Here is a 15,666-nt window from a genome sequence, read left to right as displayed (position 1 = left end):
CCTCGTGGTAATCCAGCCTTAGAAACCGTGGAAATGGACAGTATTTATATCAATTAAATATCATCCCTTTCTCGACATTAGATAGAAATTTCATTAAATCCACGAGGCTGGAATACAATAAAGAATCATCATGCACAATTTTGTTTTAAATATAAAACAAATTCTGACCTCAGGGCCAAACGACAGGCCAGACTTATAAACTCAAAACCTACGGGACAAGGCAAAAACAAAAAACAAAACTTTCTCATATTCTTAGAAAGTCATCAAATGATTGAACCTGTACCTAAATGTAAAGATTCATGTTGATATTTTATACTGTAATGCACTAATTTACAACATCTAACACAACAAAATTATAAGTATATCCATGTTTCTCAATAAGTCATATAATCTTTCCTTCCATATTAAAAATAGTTTAAAGATATGAACTATAAATAAAAATCTAAAACATAGACTTATTTCAATTTTGCCCTAAATATTATTTTCTAATTTCTGAATTACAGCAACAGGTTGCACTTAAATCATAGCACCCCAGTTCCTCAAATTCAATAGGAAAGGAAATGTCCTAAAGCCACGGCCAAAGTGTTCCCAGCCCTAAATGATGACTCAGAGTTGAAGCGGTCTTTTCTTCCTAGTCCAGCCTTACCAGGACTGCCCCTGACAGGTTAAAATGTGTCTTCAAATGGAAGAGTCAGGGCACCTTACACACTCATAGCAAGGGAGGCTGGTAAACCAGAGTGATGACGACCTGTATTTTATTTAACACATTAGATCTCACAGTAGCTACTACTCAAGTGAGATGAAACAGGAACAGTCACAAAATGCACTACTAAAAAATACACTCCTACTTACTGAAGAACTCTCTGAACCTACACTTAACACATTCAAACCATTAGGATACCAAAACATGACCACTACCTTTTAGCACTGATTTTTTTCTCTCTTCCTCTCTTTCTAAGCAAGAACCTTTTAATCACACATTAAATATTATCTGGAAAGTCTATAAATAAAACAGATAAAAAGAGTAGGCTCTGGAGTGCATGTGTTACACCCCCTCAGCTTTGTCTTTTCCTGCCTCTGACTGGGGCCCGAATCCTGCATGCCTCTGACCAGCCGATGGGAACATCAGAGCTCTCAAAACATGTAACACGTGTCTTAAGTGTTATGATGTACGAGCTAAACAGTAGTGCTACTTGGAACTGTTTGAGACCTGATGTCCAAAAAAAGGGCATTTTAATAATACATGTTATAATTATTATATTAAGCAATTACAATGTAACAATAAGGTTAAGTGTTATAATGATAATAAATTTGGGGACCCAATCACCAATAAGACTTACACACATCCTCTGATATTTTGGTAAGAAGTATTTCTTGGCAGTTAAACTCGTTTTTCATCAGATCTGTCTCTGTGTTAGAAGGCAGTGCTCCGTGGGTCTCTCCCACTTCTGTGCATCTCACAAGCAGAGGCGGGGCAGTCCGCATTCTGGACTGTCTTTTCAAAGACTTCTGTACAGCAAACAGCCTTGGAAGACAGAGATGGTGTCTTTGCAGTAGAGGCAGGTCTGCTTACCGTACAGTGTGAAACAGAAGGTCCCCCCGCAGAGCACAGGGCAGGCAGGCTTGCTTGCACCCCATTACAAATAATGCGGGTTCCCTAAATGCAGGGCTCCTCAGCCATGACACGAGCCCACTGTGGGGACAGCTCCCACCTGGGCCGCATCACCCCCATGGGGCTCGGGGTCCTGGGGAACTGACAGGAACAGGAGGCTCCTGTGCCTGCACGCTGAGTAATGAAGCCTCTGACCCAGGAGTCTGTGTCTACAACCAGAGTCTGCGAGTCTGGCAAACTAACCTGTCAGCTTGCAAGTACCATAAAATCTCAGACCTCTGCAGTTCTGGAAAGCTTTGGGCAACAAGAATGGAAAGCTCACACGGCTTTCTAGGTAAGAACAAACAAGGGCCCACACAGGTTGGGTTCAGGGCTACAAGAAGACCCCCAGGATCGAGCCGTGAATCCTCTCACCCAGGCCGTAGGCAGGCAGGAGAAGTAAGGGCCCCCATGACCTGGCAGCTGGCAAGTGTCTGGGGTCTGAGCTGTGAAGGGAAGTGAGACAACCCACTGGCAGTCTGGCTACGCTCCCTCTCCCTGAGCAGAAGCAGGAAGGGGCCTTATTGTGACGATGTACAGCAAGTCTTGCAAGGCCAACTGAAAGGAACTGTCCTATCTAGGACGACGGTTACGGGGAACTATTTTTCTTGTATACTTGGTGCCTTGTTGTATTTTCCAAATTTTTTAGAGTGGATGTATATGACTTTAAGAAATAGGAGAACAAACTAATGTTGTTCTAATTTTCAATTTTTTTCTTACAATAATAAACATCCAAGAGTTTGGCACCCATAAGAATAACTTTTTAAAAATATCCAAGTTCGGTTTATGAGATAGACAGTATAATAAGCTCGTTAAGAGCCCCAACTCTACCAGCAGACCACTTGGGCTCAAATCCTGTCTCCGTCACTGACCAACTGTGTAACCCTGGGCAAATGCCTAAAGCACACTGTGCCTCAGTTTCCTCCTTTGTAGAACGAGTTTATTAATGACACCCCTACTTCGTGGGTTGTTATCAGAACCAAATGAGTTAATACGTGCAACATGCCGAGCTCAATGTCTGGTACCTAGTAAGGATTAACTGTAATAACTCAAACTGCTGCCTCTGTGTTTGGAATCTCCAAGGCTTGGGAATTCGCATATCATTTGTCTTTCTCAATTAAATTTATACCACCTTCTAATGCCACCTTGTCACTCTTTCCCATCTTTGCCACCTACCATGTACAGACCTAGAAGAAACAATCCCATCTTTCTTGATATATGAGCACCTAGTTCACAAGAGCTTCTCATCACATCCCCTGCCACCCTAAGTACCATACACGCTCATAATGAACCTGACCTGCATTCTACTACGGCCGGCCACACAGCTAACCAGACCCCATCATCTCTCAGGGCCACCTCTGAGATCTCCCACGGTGAAGCTGCCCCTCGGCCCACAGCCTCCTAGTCTCCTCCGATCTTGCAGCCCTCCAACCTAGCTCTAACCTAGCTCTAACCTTCTATGTCCTCATCATGATAATCTCTCCTCCCTTGATCTTCCCAATCCCTCCAATCAGTCTTGTTTTCACTGTCTAAACCCCACGATGAACTAGTATATTTTGATGATAATTCAGTATCAATAATACTCTAGTATTCCTGGCCCTTTTAACTTCCACCAGGCCAGTTTAACTCCACCTGGAAGCTCACTCCAAATTCTCAGCACTGTTAAAGAAATCTACAAAATCATGAGAAGTGTTCGCTACTACGTTCCAAAGCGCCCCTTCAATGTTCCCGGCAATCCTTACACTGATTGCCGGCTAATAACTCCCTCAAAGGTTCTTAAATGTGTTCCAGTCTCCTTGACCCTAATCTCATGCCCTGCGTTCTTAACTACAGCTGACCTTACCTCTCCCTTAGTAAGACACAGCTGGGTGGCCTGCACGTCCCCTCAGCTCCCTTCCCCTATCCCTTGGTTTCTGTCTCCATTCCTATTTCTTTCATTCTGTAAAGGAAAATATCTCAGATCCCTTTTCTCCGATGGCACAATCTCAGATGTCCATCCTTTCACAAGCTGTATCAGTGCTTCTCAAACATTAGCATGGAACAGATTTACCAAGGGGCTTGTCAATTCCTGAGTACCTGTACAAAGTGGCTCCTCAGTCAATTCTGATGAAGATGGTCTACCAGATAGACTCTCTCTTCTTCCCTGGATGATCTTGCCTCCTCACGTGGCCAACGACTCTCAAATATATACCTCTAGTCCAAATATTACCCCTGAGGCCAAGATCCATACATCCCAATGGCCACCTTGCCTTTGATATCTCACAGCTACCTTAAACTGAATTCTAAAATCAAATTCATCATTTTATCCCTTAGACCTGCTCCTCCTTCAGTGTCCCATACCTCAATAAATGGCATCATTATCCACTTTGTTGTTTTGCCAGACACTCTGGAAACACCCTTGTCACCTCCTTTCCTGCTGTACCCCACCTCTCCCCAAAACACATACACACACCCTGGACCCTGGTCCAGTCGAACACCGAGTCCTTTCGATTCTCCTATGTAATTACGACTCAAGTTCATCCACCTCTCTTCCTACTGCCATAACGTCTATCTGGTGGACAACGCCCCAGCCTCCTAGCTACTAGTCCTACATCCACACTCTTGTCTCTCCCTGACCTGGTGCCTACATCGCATGGAAATGTGATCTTCTCAAAATGCAAATCTGATCATGCCACTCTTAGTCATAACTTACTAACAGAGGTATAGGCCTGCACCTGGGAAACAGATGCATTAATGCAACAACAAACAATAAAAATCGAATCTCATGTGGTACATATATACAATGGAATATTACTCAGCCATAAAAAGGAACAAAACTGGGTCATTTGCAGAGACGTGGATGGACCTAGAGACTGTCATACAGAGTGAAGTAAGTCAGAAAGAGAAAAACATCATATATTAACGTATATATGTGGAATCTAGAAAAATGGTAGATGAACTTATTTGCAAGAGACACAGACGTAGAGAACAAACATATGGATACCAAGGGGGCAAGGGGAGGGTGGGATGTATTGGGAGATTGGAAATGACATTTATACACTATTGATACTATGTACAAAATAGATAACTAATGAGAACCTACTGTACAGCACAGGGAACTCTACTCAATGCTCTGTGGTGACCTAAATGGGAAGGAAATCCAAAAAAGTGGGGATACATGTATACGTATAGCTGATTCACTCTGCTGTACAGCAGAAACTAACACAACATTGTAAAGCAACTATACTCCAATAAAAATTAATTTAAAATTTAAAAAATTTAAAAAAAAAAATTGAACCTCATTAGCACCATTCTCTAACTGGGAGTGCACCTCTAACTGAGGTGCTGCGTAAGTATATCCTTAAAGTTGGGCCTTACTCTTTTTTCTGCTGTTTAGATAGTGCGCAAACTAATTATAGATGAAAAAAGAACAAATTATTTATGATTAAATAGCACAGAACAGTGCTGTCCAACGGATATTTCTGTGATGATATAAATGCTCTATTCTGTGCTATCCATTAACATAGCTAATAACCATATGTGTTTATTGAGTACTTAGAATGTAGCTACTGTGACTAAAGAACTGGTTTTTAATTTTACTGAATTTTAGTTATTTAAATTTATATAGCCACACATGGCTAATGGTTACCATATAGGTCAGAGCAGACTACTAATAGTCTGTTTCTAACAAAATCTGATATAAGCACTCTCTGTACTCTCAAGTACTTTCTGGTCATTTTCCTAAATTTAACCTTGACATAAAATTCTTTGAACAGCCTGGTTAAAGTAACAGCCTCTTTTAACATGCTATAGCTCTAGATTAGCCTCTTTTAACATGCTATAGATTAGTGTTTCAAGTAGCATTTATGTCAAAGAGAAGAAATCTATTACTAAGTTTAAAAATTACTCCATTCTATTTACATAAAGAAAAAATACATTCTCTCATTAAGAAAAATAGATAGCATTTAAAATGCAACCTAAGTATAAACCAGTCTGAAAGTGACAATGAAGTTAAATAGCAACATATTTATCCACATATACTTACAAACTAAGTCCCAAATAAATCTCTTATGTGATTAAAAAGTATATGTGAACAGTCTTTCTAAAAGGAAACAGCTATCAATATTATCATTCCAAGAGTATGCTTTTACTATTATAAATATGTGAATAATATCAAGAAAAAAAATGTCTAAAATGTACATTCACATGCTTAAGCAAATAAGAAACATTTAAACAAATAAACCTCTGTAGTCAAAGCATATGAACTCTTCAAAAATTTATTTCAAATTGATCAACATTTCTTTTGAAAGATAACAAATAACTCATAAAAAGAAATCTGCTCATTTTCAGTTATTAACCTAAATTTAAAGAAGAGTAAATTAGGAATTATAGAAAAGGCTGCCACAGAGCAAGCCATCAAAATTATGGAATATGATTATACCTGTTTATGAAATATTGAAGATAACTGATGTAGTTAGAAATAACTGTTATACTGACTTAATCCACTAGGAGGCTAGGACAATTATGTTTTCCTTTTGTTATTTTTATTCCCTTTTAGTGATTAAATGGGACAAAATCAGCCCAACTTGAAATCAATTAAATATCATATTTATGAGCTTTAGCAAAACCAACAGAAAAATATAACAAATCTTTTCATTAAATGCAATGTGGCAGAGTTTTTTACCTTCAACAACTTTAGAACAGAGAGAAGAGAGGTGAAGGGATTATAAATAATCAGAAACTTCATTTGTTAATCTGGCATCGACTGGCTCATATGAGTGCCAAAAATATACAAATTGTTATCACTACCTTTCTTGAAATCAGTAAAATATTACAAAGCCTAAAGGGTACAGGCTTTGTGGCATGTAGAGTGTGAGCTTTTTGAACTTTTGTATGTGGTTCTGTCTGCAAAGTAATGAAAAGCATTGTGAGAGCTTTTATCACTACCATTAATCACCAGCAGGACAGCATATAAGCAAAAAAATATGCCTACTGCTCATTTTTCCATTAAGAGTCAGAATCAGGAGCTAGGAAGCCCCAAGGGGAAGGTCCCTATCAACTCCATTCTTGCATACACTGAGCTAAAAGATGTGCCAGATGTCAGAATAACTTACTGAAATACCCTGCAAACAACAAAGTGGCAAAACACTGTCAGAGTGGAAGAAGGTTCCCATTGTTCATCTTAAAAATTAAGAAAAGTCTCCTGAATATAAGATCACAGAACTGTAAGAACTACTTGTCATCAACCGTTGTACTTGCTCACAATTTTCACACAAATTCACACAATTGTGAATGCTTATACTATGCCATACAGTACCAGGATTTCATGAACTTCATAATGTATTTATGAATACTTGTCTTAACTCCTCCCAAAAACCATAAATCTAAGTTACCTTAAAGAAACTCCATCCCTTTTATTAAAATCATAGTGTAATAAGCACTCAGCGTATTAGTAGAAAACATCATCAGAATAAAGTACTTTCTTTCTGTCAAGGAAACATCATCTTGTTTTTAAGAAAAGTAAGCTATATAATTAATTACATTAGTTTCATACCAGTATTGTTTTGGAAATTACAACTATCTCAATATTTTAACAGTTTAAATTAGATTAAATAAGCTAGTGAAGGCTAAACACCAAATTTTGGTGCTGGTCAATTACACAGTAAATGCTCTGTACTGAACATCAATGAAGTGAAAATTACAATACATTTACAAAAGCTCTAACGATAAACTGATATGTTTCTATGGTGATGAACATTTAAACAAGATTTTGCATGGACATCTTGACCTCTTGGAAGGTATGTAAACACCACTTTATATACTATGTCTCCACCCATCAGGAAAGCCTGGGAAAAATTTCTACATTCACAGAACATTTAAAATAAATATCAAGCCATTGTTTCCATTTAACAAAAAGGGTCTCTTAGTAACATTAAGATAAGGTTTGTTCAGCATGACATCAAGACTGCACCAAACATACATGCAGTCATCTGGAGAAGATCGATAGAAGCACTAATAAAGAACAGAAAATAAAGGCAGGTATTAATTATTTTAAACCATGAAATAACTACAAACAAGCATTCCTAGAGAGTGTCAACCATTTCCCCCTTTGCTCCCAAAGTAATCATTAAAAGTATAGACAAAAAGAGTTTTGGTCCCAAGTCAAAGAAAATAGCTTTATAGAAAGTGTTGTTAAGCTCTATAGTGAATTGTTTTTTAATTATTAATATTTTCTGCAGTTTATTATATATATATACATATTTATTTAATAGTCATACACAGTAGAAAAACTAAAACTATAAGATTCTCAAGTTATTAAAACTTGACAAAAGGAAAGTATTTTAGAATAAGTTAAAATAATAACACTAACATTGCTGTTCATTGAACTAAGATGTTCACTATATTTAAATTTATGGGCAGAAATTTCTCATGATAGTAAACAAACAAAATCCTCCAGATTGCAAGTAAATGAATTAATACAGCAAGTTTCCAACACGTAAATGAAAGAACTGAATTGTAAAAAGACTGCAGGGACTTTACATCAAAATGTTTAAACATAATTCTAAATTTGGGAAAAAAACATTTCTCAGTACACTTCATCACATCAAAATAATTTAATGGTTAGCCAGTAAGGATCTTTTCTAATTCTAATTCTGTTCTAATAATTCTTTAGTTATAAACTTGACGGAAAAAAAGAGATGGCAACTATTTGCAAAGCTCCTACTACGTAGTTGCTTTATATGTGCTCACTGAATATTCACAATAAAGGCAAATTTATTATAAATGAGAAAGCTCACATCCAAAAAGTTAAATAATCTGTCTATGGTCACCCTGTTCCAGGCCTGCCAGAACTCTCTTTAAATCAGGTCTGTCAGCTTCTGGAGCCTGTGCTTTCTACCCTCCCCACAAGACAGAAATAAGACATAAAAGACAAACTGATGTGGAAATAGGAGGTGGGGGGAGAATGCTTAAAACATACTTAAGGCAACCTATAATTTTAGCAAAGAAACTAAATCAAAATACACAAAAGCGTCTTTTACTAGGATATTAATTTTCAATTCCGTAATAGCAAGCTCATGCTGAGCAAATGCTCAGTCCTTTAATGTAACAGAACATTGTAGCCAATACCTTACTAGTCCTGCCATAAAACACGCAGGCACAAGTTCCAATACAGACACAACAAAAGAAAAATCATTAGGGTTATTATTTATTACATGACTATAGCAAAATGTACAAGATACTAAAGTGTAGAATATTAATATAAAAGCAATTCCACATGATAATTTAGGTAATAGTGTCATATTGCTTTTGTGGCAAACAGTACATTTACACAAAAAGCACTAGGAATTCCAAAATACCACAGAAGAGCTATCCTTATGACAGTGAACAAAATAGGAAACATACACAAAAAGCTTAAGGCTGTCTGCCTGCTCTAAACCCAGACCAATCCCTCCAAAGCTGCGTTGGGCGCCTCTCTCATTTCCACAGCCCCTCCAGCTCTCAATAACAGCTACTTTGGGTGTGTAGGTGTGCATGCATGTGTGATTATTTTATAGTTTTCCACTGAATATCAACAACTTGGCATTTTGGTTTTTCTTATCAGTTTGGTTAATATGAACCCATCACCAAGAAATAAATCACCTTTTTTCCTTTCTATTTTTAAATACTGAAAGTATAGACATGTCTCGCTTTCTTTCCCTTTGCACTTCTGCAATTTGCACTTTGCAGATAATTGCATTTTTTACAAATTGAAGGTTTGTGGCAACCCTGCGTCGAACAAGTCTATCGGTGCCACTTTTCCAACAGCATTTGCTCACTTTGTGTGTCTGTGTTACGTTTTGGTAATTCTCACAATATTTCAAACTTTTTCATTTTTATTATATTTGTTATGGTGATCTGTGATCAGTGATCTTTGATGTTACTACTGTAATTGTTTTGGACGTCACGAACTACACCAACACAAGATGGCAACAATCAATAAATGTTGTGTGTGTTCTGACTGCTCCACCAACCAGCCCTTCCCCCATCTCTCTCCCTCTCCTTGGACCTCCCTGTTCCCTGAGACACAACCATGTTGAAATCAGGCCAACTAATAACCCTACAATGGCCTCCAAGCGTTCAAGTGAAAGGAAGAGTCGCATGTCTCTCACTTTAAATCAAAAGCTAGAAATGCTGAAGCTGAGTGAGGAAGGCGTGTGGAAAGCTGACAGGCTGAAGGCTAGGCCTCTTGCTCCAAACAGCCAAGTCGTGAAGGCAAAAGAACGTTCTTGAAGGAGATTAAGGTGCTGCTCCAGTGAGCACACGAATGGTAAGAAAGCAACACAGCCTTATTGCTGTTGAGGAGAAAGTTTTAGTGGTCTGAACAGGTGATCAAACCAGCCACGACATTGCCTGAAGCCAAAGCCTAATGCAGGCAAGACCCTAACTCTCTTCAAGTCTGTGAAGGCTGAGACAGGTGAGTAAGCTGCAGAAGAAAAGCTTGAAGCTAGCAGAGGTTGGCTCATGAAGTTTAAGGAAAGAAGCCGTCTCCATAACATAAAAGTGTAAGGTGAAGCAGCAAGTGCTAATGTAGAAGCCGCAGCAAGTTATCCAGAAGATCTAGCTAAGATCATTAACGAAGGCGGCTACACGAAACAACAGATTTTCAATGTAGACAAAAGAGCCTTCTATTGAAAGATGTCAACTAGGACTTTCATAGTAGAGAGAAGTCAATGCCTGGCTTCAAAGCTTCAAAGCTTCAAAGGACAGGCTGACTTTTTTTTTTTTTTTTTTAACATCTTTATTGGAGTACAATTGCTTTACAATGGTGTGTTAGTTTCCGCTGTATAACAAAGTGAATCAGCTATATGTGTACGTATATCCCCATATCCCCTCCCTCTTGCGTCTCCCTCCCACCCTCCCTATCCCACCCCTCTAGGTGGTCACAAAGCACCGAGCTGATCTCCCTGTGCCATGCGGCTGCTTCCCACTAGCTATCTATTTTACGTTTGGTAGTATATATATGTCCATGTCACTCTCTTTGTCCCAGCTTACCCTTCCCCCTCCCCGCGTCCTCAAGTCCATTCTCTATGTCTGCGTCTTTACTGCTGTTCTGCCCCTAGGTTCCTCAGAACCATTTTTTTTTTTTAGATTCCATATATATGTGTTAGCGTACAGTATTTGTTTTTCTCTTTCTGACTTACTTCACTCTGTATGAGTCTGTAGGTCCATTCACCTCACTACAAATAACTCAATTTCGTTTCTTTTTATGGCTGAGTAATATTCCATTGTATATATGTGCCACATCTTCTTTATCCATTCATCTGTCGATGGACACTTGGGTTGCTTCCGAGGCCTGGCTACTGACAGGCTGACTCCTGATAGGGGCTAATGCAGCTGGTGACTAAGTTGAAGCCAGTGTTCACTAACCATTCCAAAAATCCTAGGGCCCTTAAGAATCATGCTAAATCTACTCTGCCTGTGCTCTGTAAGTGGAACAAAGCCTGGATGATAGCACATCTGTTTACAACATGGTTTACTGGATATTTTACACCCACTGCTGAGATCCACTGCTCAGAAAAAAAGATTCCTTTCAAAAACTACTGCTCACTGACAACGTACCTGGTCACCCGACAGCTCTGATGGAGATGTACAACAAGATTCATGTTGTTTCATACCTGCCGACACGACAACCGTTCTGCAGCCCATGAATCAAGGAGTAATTTTGACTTGCAAGTCGTATTTAAGAAATATATTTCGGGGCTTCCCTGGTGGCGCAGTGGTTGAGAGTCTGCCTGACAATGCAGGGGACACGGGTTCGAGCCCTGGTCTGGGAAGATCCCACATGCCGCGGAGCAACTGGGCCCGTGAGCCACAACTACTGAGCCTGCGCGTCTGGAGCCTGTGCTCTGAAACAGGAGAGGCCGCGATAGTGAGAGGCCCGCGCACCGCGATGAAGAGTGGCCCCCGCTTGCCGCAACTAGAGAAAGCCCTCGCACAGAAACGAAGACCCAACACAGCCATAAATAAATAAATAAACAAATACTTAAAAAAAAAAAAGTAAAAGTCTATTAAAAAATTTAAAAAAAAAAAGAAATACATTTCGTAAGGCTGTAGCTGCCATAGTGAGTCCTCTGATGATCTGGGCAAAGTCACTTGAAAACCTTTTGGAAAGGATTCACCATTCTAAATGCCATTAAGCACATTTATAATTCATGGGAAGAGGTCAAAATACCAACATTCACAGGAGTTTGGAAGACGTTGATTCTAACCTTCATGGATGACTTGGAGGGGTTCAAGACTTCAGTGGAGGAAGTAACAGCAGATGTGGTGGAAACAGCAGGAGAACTAGAATTAGAAGTGGAGTCTGAGATGTGACTGAATCGCTGTAATCTCAGGATAAACTTTCACAGAAAAGCATTGCTTCTTATAGATGAGCAAAAGAAAATGGTTTCTTGAGATGGAATCCACTGCTGGTGAAGACGCTGTGAAGATTGTGGAAATGATGACAAAGGATTTAGACTAGGACGTGAACTTAGCTGATGAGGCAGCAGCAGGGTCCGCGAGGACTGAGTCCAATTCTGAAAGAAGTTCTACCATCGGTAAAACGCTACCAAACAGCACGGCACGCTGCAGAGAAATCATTCGTGACAGGAAGAGTCAGTCGATGCGGCACACTTCACTGTCGTCTTATTCTAAGGGCCTGCCACAGCCCCCCACCCCCGGTCTTCCGCAGCAGCACCCTGATCAGCCAGCAGCCAACGTCGAGGCAGGACAAGACCCTCCCCCAGCAAAAAGATACCAACTAACTGAAGGTTCGGAGGCCGGTTAGTATTTTTTTAGCAAAGACGTATTTTTTTTAAACATCTTTATTGGAGTATAATTGCTTTACAATGGTGTGTTAGTTTCTGCTTTATAACAAAGTGAATCAGCTATACATATACATATATCCCCACATCCCCTCCCTCTTGCGTCTCCCTCCCACCCTCCCTATCCCACCCCTCTAGGTGGTCACAAAGCACCCCGTGCTATGCGGCTGCTTCCCACTAGCTATCTGTTTTACATTTGGTAGTGTGTATATGTCCATGTCACTCTCTCACTTCGTCCCAGCTTGCCCTTCCCCGTCCCCATGTCCTCAAGTCTATTCTCTACGTCAGCATCCTTATTCCTATTAGCAAAGAGGTATTTTTTAATTAAGGTATGTACATTGTTTTTTAGACACAATGCTATTGCGCATTTAATAGACTACAGTATAGTGTAATCACAACTTTTCTTTGTACTGGGAAGCCAAAAACTTCGTGTGACTCACTTTATTGCAATATTCCCTCTACTGCAGTGGTCTGGAACCAAACCCACAATATCTCTGAGGTATGTCGGTCTGTACACTGTTTAGCTTTATATGTCTGTTAAATACCTGTGGAGAGACCACCCAACCTAAAGGAACGTCACCACAACCACTGTGCACCCATGTAGCCCTCCCAACCACACACCTGCTGCACCAACCTGCCCAATGGTAACCACCAATTTGAACTGCCGTGCTCATCACTTACTTTTTTTTATGACAGTTAAGTATATATAACATAAAATTTACCATTTGAACAATTTTTAAGTGTAGAGTTCTGTGGCATTAAGTACATTCACACAGTCATGCAACCATCACCACCATCCATCTCTAGAGCTTTTTATATTCTCCAACTCAAACTCTGCACCCCATTAAACAGTAACTCCCCATCTAACCCCAGCCCCTGTACACCCACCGTCGACTTTCTGTCTCTATGAATTTGACTACACTAGGACGCTCATATAAGCGGAATCATACAGTATTTGTCTTGTTGTGCCTGACTTTATTTCACTTAGCATAATGCTCTCAAGGTTCATCCATGTTGTAGTATGTGAGGATTTCCTTCCTTGTTAAGGCTAAATAATATACTACTATATGCACATACCACAATTTGTTTATCTATTAATCCACTGATGGATACTTGGGTTGTTTCCACCTTTGGCTATTGAAAATAATCCTGTCATGAAAATGGGTGTATAAATATCTGTGGAGTCCTTCCTTTAATTCTTTTGTGTACATACCCAGAAGTGGAATATCTGGATCATGTGGTAATTATATTTTTAATTTTTTGAGCAACCACTATACTGTTTTCCACAGTCGTCGCACCATTTTATATTCTGACCAACAGTGTACAAGAGTTCCAATTTCTCAATATCCTCACCAATACTTGTTATTTTCTAGCAGCCATTCTAATGGGTGTGGAGAAGTATCTTCTTGTGGTTTTGATTTGCATTTCCCTAATGCCTAGTGACACTAGGGTCTTTTCATGTGCTTATTGGTCATTTGCATATCTTCTTCAAAGCAATGTCTATTCAAGTCCTTTGTTCCTTTTTTAATATTTGATAGAGTAAGTTCTATCACCATGTTCTTCAAAATTGCTTTGGCTATTCTTGACTCTCTGCCCTCCCAAAGAATTTTACTATCTCCTTGTCGCATGCCATAAGATAACCTCTTAAAAATTTTATTAGAATTGCACTGACTCTAAAAAATAATTTGAGAACTGATATTTTTATCATATAAAGAAATTCATAAACATAGAATATCTATCCAATTAACTAGGTCTTCTTAACATCTTTCAATAAGATTTTTTCTTTCCATATATTATTTCAATAAGGTTTTAAAAATCATTTGTTGGGTTTATTTCAACATACCTTAGTTGTCTTGCTATTTTAAAAGGTATTTTTAATTAGATTTTCTGTTTGTTGCTGTTACTTATTGATTTTCCTATATTAATCCTAGATCCAGCTTCCTTGCTAAATTTTCTTATTGGAATTATCATTTATCTTTAGATTCTATAGGATTTTTCAAAAGACAATATCATCTGTTAATCATGACTATTTTGTTTGTTCCTTTCAATTTTTCCTTTTCTTGTCTAACTGTACTGGTAAAGAACTCTACTATAGTGCTGTCTATTGTTAGAAATAAAAATACTCAAGATGGCATCCCAATTTTAAAGTAAATACTTTTAACATTTTACTGCTAAGAACAATGTCAGTTGCAGTCTTAGAGTAGATATCCATTATCAGGTTAAGCAAGTTCCCTTTAGTTCTTAGTTTGCTTTTTAATCATGAATGGTTACTGATTTCATGGATGTGTTCTGCATCTCTTCTGAGGTGTTCACTTGATTCTTTTCTCTCATTTACTCTCCTAATATGAATTACAGTCATAGATTTTCTAGTGTTAAACCAACCTTGATAGCTGAAATAAATTTTTTTGGATGATGATCTTTTGTGTTGGACTCAGCTTAATATTTTCTGATTCACAAGTATTCATGAAAAGGAATGGCATATAATGTTCCTTTCTCCTATTAATCCTGTCTGCTTTCAGCATCAAGATTCCACTAGTTCCATAAAATACAACTGTGAGTGTTCCATCTTCCAATCTCCAGACAAATTTGTTGAAACTGTAGTTATCTATTCTTTAACGTCTGATAGAAATATCCTGGAAACTGTCTAGACTTGATTTTTATCAGAATGACTCAACAAAACTTTCATTTCTGGCAATATTGAGGACAGGATATCCTTAATTCCCTCTGCCAAGATAAGTCTAAAATGCTAGATCAAATATTTTCAAACCTCTCTGAAATCTTTTCTTTGTCTATTAACTCTGAGTAGTGCATCGAATTTGGTCCCTCTCACAATGTTGACTTTTCCCAGATGTCTGGTCATCTCCTGAGTCCCTGTTCATCTTTATATACACAAGTTTTTGTCCTGCTTCTTTCTTTAATCATCTCCTGCCTCTGGTGACAGTGAATCTAGAGAAGCAGGCTCCAGTTCTGGGTGAGGTGTCTCGGTAGCTTGTGCCCTGGTGGACCCTTGTAAGTTTACCGACTCTCAACTTCCAGGACCCACGTGCTCTGCTTTAGCCCACAGCAAGTGTTACTGCTGCTTGATGATGGCAGCTCCTCTCTGAGCACCCTGGTCCTTTCTGTTCTTCACATCCTTTAGCACATGATTTTAATTTCTGATAAAACCAGGTCAAAGGAGAATTTGAAGAA

At 38.9% G+C, this 15,666-nt stretch overlaps 1 protein-coding gene across 9 annotated transcripts in view; it reads right to left on the bottom strand.

Moving 5' to 3' along the window:
* The window catches only part of LMBR1 (limb development membrane protein 1), a 141,970-nt gene that overhangs the window by 64,036 nt on the left and 62,268 nt on the right, over nucleotides 1–15,666 (bottom strand). Inside the window, exon 1 of one of the 9 annotated variants that reach the window (XM_059932945.1) lies at nucleotides 11,881–11,929. The exons of 7 other annotated variants lie outside the window; for them this stretch is intronic. In XM_059932945.1, coding sequence (XP_059788928.1) covers nucleotides 11,881–11,886 — 6 coding nt within the window. In that variant the 5' untranslated portion in view covers nucleotides 11,887–11,929. Of the gene's footprint in view, nucleotides 1–1,340; nucleotides 1,408–11,880; nucleotides 11,930–15,666 lie in introns of those variants that run through there. One more of the 9 variants, XM_059932946.1, reaches the window with a different exon arrangement.

This window comes from Balaenoptera ricei, chromosome 9 (genome assembly GCF_028023285.1).
Source record: "Balaenoptera ricei isolate mBalRic1 chromosome 9, mBalRic1.hap2, whole genome shotgun sequence".
Classification (NCBI taxonomy): domain Eukaryota; kingdom Metazoa; phylum Chordata; class Mammalia; order Artiodactyla; family Balaenopteridae; genus Balaenoptera; species Balaenoptera ricei.
Note: the sequence above shows the minus strand (reverse complement) of the source record. Positions and strands in the feature narration are given on the sequence as shown.